The sequence below is a fragment of the Fundulus heteroclitus genome, unplaced genomic scaffold (assembly GCF_011125445.2).
Source record: "Fundulus heteroclitus isolate FHET01 unplaced genomic scaffold, MU-UCD_Fhet_4.1 scaffold_48, whole genome shotgun sequence".
NCBI lineage: Eukaryota > Metazoa > Chordata > Actinopteri > Cyprinodontiformes > Fundulidae > Fundulus > Fundulus heteroclitus.
In genome coordinates this window covers 1473581-1481467 of record NW_023396901.1, presented here as the reverse complement: position 1 = coordinate 1481467, position 7887 = coordinate 1473581, and the positions used below count along the sequence as shown (strand labels likewise).

Below are 7887 nucleotides of genomic sequence, written 5' to 3'. Positions count from 1 at the left end.
GGATAAACCCAGAAAGACGGCGTCAAGTCATCTAGATGCGAACAGGAAGTTATTGGCAGCAGTAGCTCAGCCGACGGCCCCTCCAGGAAGGTGTCACAGCTAGACAGAGGTTCCATGCCAGATGTGACTTCTATGAAAAGTGAAAAAGAGGCAGGGAACATAAAGTACATGGCAACAATAATTGCAGATGATGCATCAATTCAGAGTCATGTGAGAAAGTGGGGGAGGAAAAAAAGTGATCAGTAAGCCCCCCAGTAGCATATTGCAGCATAATAAGTAGAGATAATCCAGGATAACCTATGGCCCTCTAACTTTTAATAGTTATCCAAACAGAGCATCTACAGCCTGGTCTTAAAAGTGGACATAGGCTAGAACTGGGGGTTGTTTCCACAGGAGGGGAGCCTGATAACTAAAGGATCTGCCTCCCATTCTACATTTAGAGACCACCAGTAGACCTGGAGCTTGATCATTAAGGGCTTTATATGTAAGAACTATTTTTGATTTTCTTTGCATTTCTAATTCAGAGGAGGCCTTGTTGGTGTGCTTCGGATCACCGTCCTGCGAGTGCTTGAGATTTCTCGGCAGGTCGTTCTCCTTCAGGACTTTCTGCTAATGATCAGGATTTGTGGTTTCAGCACTTTTGTTCAGGTCATAAGACAGCAAAACAGTCCTAGACCATGTTCTTTTTGTGAAATGCTGTTAGTTTTACAAAGAGTTCACTATTCTCTCGTCATTCCACTGATTGTTATACCAAAAGTCTTGGAGATCAGTTTAGTTTTTTTCTCATTATTGAGTCATAAACAGCGAGCTTGAACTGTAACAATTGTAGCTTTCAGGGCTGTAATTGCTGTTTGGTTTCCATTGATCTCTTGAATGATAATGATAATAGCAACACATTTGTTGCACTCTTAACGTAATTTTGGTCAGCTGGCCAATCATGGGAAGGCTCACCAATGTTCCATGTTTTCTGTATTCGCTGTTGTTTTTCTGGAGTCCCAATGCCTTGTAACCTTTTCCAGAATGATAGATGTCACACTTCTCATCTTTTCTCATTAGACTGTCTTTCTTTTTGAGACCTGTTAACCTACTTCATGTTGTCAGAACAGTTCAGTACAAGTGATCTATTGATTCATCAAGTCTGGTATTCAGCTTTCTGAGAAGAAAAAAAAAAACAATATGGTGAAGCCCAGTTAATTTTGTGATTTAGGAAGGGAGGCAATTACTCTTTTACTTAAGGCCAAGTTGGTTTGGACAGCTTGTTCTGATCGTGAATAGATTACATCACATTTACCTATTTTCAAATGACTCATCATTTGAAGACAATAGTAAGCACAAGCCTAAGTAGGTTTTCTTAATTGCATTTGGAGACTTTTGCTTTAAAACCTTTGAAGATTTATTTGGAAATATGGGAAGAACTACTTTGCTCCTTACTCGGGATAAAAATTACGATGATGCCGCCTCGGTTTCTTCCCTTAATGGTTTAGTGAGGAAGAGCAACTGAGCTAATTCCTGGCTCGCACCAAACCGGAAACCGACGGAGGAATTATTTCCCCCAGCTGGCTCGAGAGCATCTGGAGATCATCCAACCAGAGCTGGAAACAGAGAGAGTGACTCTACTCCAGTGTTTCCCACTGGTTCCCTAAAGTGGACTTAAATGGTTTGGAGGATGGAAATGAATGAATATGATAATCACTTCTAACCTTTGTATTTGCAGCAACTTTATTCTGTTTATCATTTTGCACCAACGGTGACCCAAAAAAGAGCTTAGACACTGTCAGGTTTGGTCACCTCATACTGTATACCCAACATGTGCAAAAATAATCATATATACACCTGGCTATGGTTCAGTTATCACAATTTATTACAAAAACTAGAACTTTTTTTCATCTGTCGGTGTCGCCATGCTTTAAGCGTATAACAATACAGTATAAAAGCTCAACTCAAAGGTAAGGACATTGAAAGCAAGGGTTAGAGATGATGTCGCAGCATCGCAGAAGTTAAGACATGCTTGTTACTGTACAAAGGGACATTCCCACTCAAGTTCAAGCAACCAGGGAAAAAAAAAAAAAGCTAAACAAATCACATTTTACGGCGAAGAATCTGGTCCGACTGCATTTCAAAGTGTTACAACAAAGACTGATTTTAAAATCAGTTTTACAGGAAAATTAACACAAACACGCCGCAAACAATAATGGATGAGATGCTGAGATGTCTTTTCTCCAGCCCAAGGCACTCAGGCTCATACGTTGGCAATGAAGATATCAGAGTCGTTCTTTGCACAAAAATCACGTCAAGCGGGTGGTTTTAGAGAAAGGAGAGTGATCAAGAAAACAGGTTTGTCCTTTTCATAGCCTCCAACTGCAAACGTTGCTGTTACATGAGTCCACCTGCGCGTTTTGCACAGTGCAAATCCCTGGCAGTCCATACGGAAAAGACCGCTGAAGAATTCATTCGTTTTCTTTGAATTCTGTGACATCAGTTTCCTAAAACCTACACGACTTCCCTGCTGCACGCTTGAATCCGAGCTGTGTTTTTTTTTTTTTTTTTTACCTCTTCCCTTTTAGAAGCGCCATCACTTGCTTTCCCCCACATGAAAGCGCACGTGCATTCAAGCACTGCAGGATGGCAAAGTTGACCTCTTCAGTGACCTCCTCCCACACCAGACTTGGGTAAAGAATGCCTATGACAAAACTTCCAGGAGGTGTTCACTGAAAAAGTCTCCCCCTGATCCTTCAGGTTGGCTGACTCACGCCGTGGCAAAAGTGGCGTTTGCAAACGTCTTCTTCATTTGCGGTTCAGTTCAGTTGAGCTGGCGGCAAGCTTCGAATGTCCACTTGGAGGCGCCGCCGTAGATGTCCAGGCTTGTCTCCATCCACGCAAAAACGTTGCCCACTTGAGCTTTGCTGCTGCAGGTGGCCAGATTGTAAATCTCCCCCACAGAGAGCTTCCGATCCCAGATGTGGAAATTCGCCAGGTCTCCGACAAAAGCCTGAGTGGCGTCGAATCCCCCGCCATACGTGTCCTGTGGGGAGGAGAAGCCACTTGGGTGAGACTGATTAAGATGTTTCCTACACAGAACATGAATCTAATTTTACTGATAGAACGTCAAAAAAAAAATATGCATCCTAGATTGATTTTAATTGGAACTTGTTTTGAGCCATAATTCTGGTCTGAAAATTCCAGTTTTGAATGAATGTGAATTTTTTCCTAAGGACTATAGCACACAAAAGAGTAAAAACCTGCTGCTTTGATAGAGATAGCAGATTTGAATCCAATGGAAAATTAAGGGATTATAATAGTATATCACTTTATGCAAGAAAGCACATATAACCAATCATACATATTTTTTTAAAATAAAATTTAAAAAATTATCAGTGTACATGCTGCTGGTCGTTTGATACATTCAAAGAGTGAAATTGTGGGAATTCTTAGTTTTGATGCATTTATTGAGTAGGGAAAGAAAATAAGAATTTTTTTTTTTTCTGAATATGACCTTCTGATCACCAATCAGAAACAAGAGAAGATTGGCCCGTTCATGTCTTGAGATGATTTAATTGTGCGTTTCTATGTGTCTCGCAACAAGTGTATATTCAGGTAAACTAATTATTATGAACAAAATAGTCACACTGTGTTGTTAAAGAGAATAAAGCAAGAAGATAATTAAAATCCATTTTTCATAAGCTCCATAATGACAACAGGGGACACTGCTTTGTTTACCTGCTCTTGGCCAAGGATTAGCAATCCCTGGGGTTTGATTGGATGATATGGAGCCAGATTCTCTCCACTCCCTCTTTTGACGCCATCCTGGTAAGCTTCCCAAACCCCATCGCGGGTCGTCCAGGTCACGCAGATATGGTGCCACTTTCCGTCATTGATAAGAAAGGGCAGCTTTGCAACCTTTAAGCAAATGCAAAACATGATGTCTGATGAAAAAAAAAAAAAAAGATTTCCGAGGATACTCAGTTTTAGCAATTCAAAGTATTTAAATCTAAAGCAAACTCCTTTGTAAAAGGCATGTTCAATGTTGGTTAAAATGTAACTTGAGCGACTTAATTTCAATGCAGATTTGACCAAAATATTCCATGGAGCACTATTAGAAACAACGCTAAAGCTAAAGGCGACTTCCTAAAATAAAAAAAACTCAGCTTTAACCCTTAGGAAGTCTGTGATGAACAACACTTCTTAGCTGTTATTGTCAGAATAACTAGAGTAAGTTTCTATTGCTCTTCAATTAGAATCCATTTTACAATTTAAAAAGTATCTACATTTGTGGCCTTAATTGCACACCAGTTTCCTTTTTTTTTGTCCTTCTTTTCTACATGGAGGACACAGCAAATTAGCAAAACGATCTTAATAATTCTACTTAAAAAATTTACATTTTAAAATTTTCTTGGCTGGAGCGACGGATTTATTTGTGTTTTTTTAACTGTTAAATTTAAATAATTTGTGTCCACAAATGTTGATTCAGAATCTATCTAAATAAGATGCATGCAAATTATGACGCCGGAATCCAATCCCATGAGTTAGTTTTGCTAACGCACGGCAACTAAAATCAGTGGAGGTCAAAAGTTTGAGCAACTCAGAGCCACACCTTGTCATTAATCAGTATCTCCATGGGGTTGTTGCCCCACTCTATGAGGACCAGCTCGTTGGCCTGACCCGGTACAGCGTAAGAGAAAGGTGTCCCCACTCCAGGTGACGCATTGGACTTAAGCCACATGCAAACAGTCAGGGCGTACATCTCAGGCAAGCTCTTCTTCACTTTTGCATACATGTAGTTGGTCCTCAGAGGGAATGTGAGCTGAAATTTATCCAGGGGCCTGTTTTCTCTTTGACCTGTAGGCATGAAACACACGTTAGTGAGCACTGCATATGTTTTCCATTAAAAAAAAAATAAAAAAATCAGATTCAGTCAAAACCCGATACATCACTCCGTTTGCACACAACCTCAGGATTTCCACTGGAATTACATGTTACACAACAAATCCACAATACTAGAGCTCCAGATTTGCTTTAATCTCGTTGCACGATAAATCCATCAGTGGAGCAGTGACGTTGGTAACTAAAACAAGTTGTTGCTACATGCAATCATGCTTGCAGAGCATCAGATGGGTCCCAAACAGATGATAGTTCATAGTATTAATTTGAAAATGGAAATGGAGGCAAGAGAGTCTTTGCAGAGGTTTGATCTGCTAAAAAAAAAAAAAAAAAAAAGTGGAACAGGATGCTGCGGGGATGTGGTTCTGCACTGATGGGAAGATTTATTGACCTGCAGAGTTCCTTTAAACGCATGATAACATTTAAGATGGGGAGTATGAGATGATTCAATTAACTTCCATCCTATAATATCTCTGGGGGATGGAAAAGGTCATTCCCACATACCTTTCTCCAGATCCGTGATCCTTTGGTGCAGCGAGGTGAGCGTGGACTCCACTTTCCCACGCTGCTCGGTCTCATTCCTGAGACCAGGCTTCCCTTCCTCGATGCTGTTCACCCGGGACAACACCTGCTTTTCCAAGTCGTCGATTTTACTTTGAAGCAGGTCCTTCAGGCTGTTGGTCTGCATCGAGTTGTTGCTCCTGCTGAATTGCTGTCAGAGTGAAACCTCATTAAGTTTAATCTTGAGGGGGCAATTTTATATATGCAGGTATGCAGTTATTTAAAAGTGAATGTTTGCGCGTGTAGTGTTTAAGAAAAACGCATAATTGTTGAAAAGACGTGTGTGGGCTATTTGTTGCAGAGCTTTGCGCAGAGTTAACGCGCTGAAAAGCTCTCCGGAAGCATCACCCTACCTCCAGATTCTCTAATCTCTGCTTCAGAGACTGTAAAGTCTTAGAGAGCTGCGTCAAAGTCTCCGCGGGGCCTCTGGACACGTCCCCCATGGTGTTTTTGGTCCCCGGTTCTTTCCTCCTGCCCCCTGGCCGCGCGTCCCCGGCATCCACGCCGCCGCTCTGACTCTCGCACCGGGCCAACTTCGAGGTCAGCTCCCGTATGGTTTCCTTTTGGTTGATGATCGTCTCCTTCTGTTGCAGCACGGTCTCCCGCAGCTGCATCACGGTGGTTTTCAAGTCCTCCCCCGGCACGCTGTTCTGTAGCGTGGCCGCGCAAATGTCCACATCCTTGGGCACGGACGTGCATATGAACTGCGTCTGTCCGACAAAGTCTTGGGATAAACTCTCCAGAAACACGCAGGAGAAAAGCAAAAGCCTCCAGGAGAACCCGCTCCTCGTCGCCCACATCCTGCCGTATTGTGCGCCCGGTGTTGGTTTAGTTCATGAGCCGCAGTGAGTGTTCCTCCCGTTGTGGTGCTCCGCCTGTGTGAGCGCAGCAGCTTTTATACGCGCCGTGCCCGGTCGGTTCTGCGCAGAGAAGCTTCACTGCATCATAACCTGGAGGGGCGGCGGGAAGTGCGCTGGCCCGCTTAGAAAGAGAGACAGAGAGGGGGGAAAAAGAGTGGCCTCGGATTCAAGGGATGAAACCCATTTTCCTTCCATAGTGCCACATGTTAAATCTTTTATCACTTTGGCCGTTTGTCGTTTCTCGGTTGTGTATTATTCATCTGGGAAGAAAAAACGCGGATTTGTTGGTAGTGTATACACACAGGCTGTGTGTATACACATATAACCTATTGGTTCTGGGTGCTCTGTAGCTGGATTCGTTTGACGCGTAACTTAAGTTTGCGTTCAGAAGATTCAGCAACAAAGACAACTCCAGTGACCAAGACATGGGGGTCTCTGTAGTTCCCATCCGCCCAGCTATCTCAGTTTGTCTTCTTTCCTCATGTTTTCATTTTTGCCAGATCATATAAATCATATAAGGCTGTGTGCTTTGCAAAACATAGTCACACCCATTGAACTCGCCCCTATGTTTAGACCAATTCAACGTACTTGAATTGTGAAAATTAAAATGAGCACAAAATGGTACAACTTCAAAGCTAAGACAGGACAAGGAAATGAAGGAGCCAAGAGGCTCATGGTTACTCTGGAGGAGCTGCAGAGATACAACGCTTAGGTGGGAGAATCTCATGACAGAACAGCTATTATTTGTGTACTTAAAAGATTTGGCCAATGTGGAAGAGATGGAGCAAGAAAACCATTGCTGACAGAAAACCAAGAAGTTATTGTTTAAGGAAACATAACCAACATGTGGATAAATGTCTTCTGGTTAGATTAGTACAAAGTTAAATGCATCTGCTTTATTGGCAAACAATATGGTAAAATCCTGAGGTAGAGGTTCACAGTCGAGCAGGACACTGACCATAATTATGAAGTGTGCCGGCGTGTCAGTTGGAAGGTTTTAGGTCAAAGCATATCCAATGTTTTTGAGGTTGAGAAAGTAAAATGTGCAACAAAAATTTGTCTCCAGATATGGCCCAAATGACATGTGGAGCCAGTACTTAAACAATAATCTGAGAAAAAAAAGGAAAACTAACGAAATTCCACATAAACTTCACCGATGTAGGCAATTTTTCTACGGTTTTTCACGTAAAAAGATATTTATTCTTTGCCAACGGCTCCTCATATGGGAGATTGGAAAGTTCCAGAGTGCTAGTAGGTGTAAAATTCGGACAACTGGAATTATGTTGATTCCAAACTTGGCCCTTTATTTCACTAACACTGGAGATCCTCCCAATGATATCAAGGGTGATTAATGATTGGCTATTTCCTGTTTTTCACAGTAGAAGCATTCGTTCCTTGAATGATAGGTAACATCTGTTGTGACACGTAACTAGAACACCCAACATACACATCCATGTAAATGTAACCTTATAAAAAGACGTGAGACTGGTAATGTGCGGGACTCTGTTGAATGAAACTGTGAATGTGCACCTCATGTTTTTACGAATAAAAGTTCCCCCTGCTGAAAAGAAAGAGCAGCTTTCTCTCA

At 42.0% G+C, this 7887-nt stretch overlaps 1 protein-coding gene across 1 annotated transcript; it reads right to left on the bottom strand.

The window, feature by feature from the left end:
• Positions 1-1838: 1838 nt before the first annotated feature.
• On the bottom strand, positions 1839-6343 carry nptx1l (neuronal pentraxin 1 like). The gene is made up of 5 exons (XM_012857136.3): positions 5793-6343; positions 5383-5590; positions 4592-4836; positions 3718-3897; positions 1839-3022 (listed from the first exon to the last, which is right to left on the bottom strand). Exons 1-5 carry the CDS (start codon positions 6237-6239, stop codon positions 2801-2803), a joined length of 1302 nt encoding a protein of 433 aa, XP_012712590.1. The 5' UTR covers positions 6240-6343; the 3' UTR covers positions 1839-2800.
• Positions 6344-7887: the final 1544 nt, after the last annotated feature.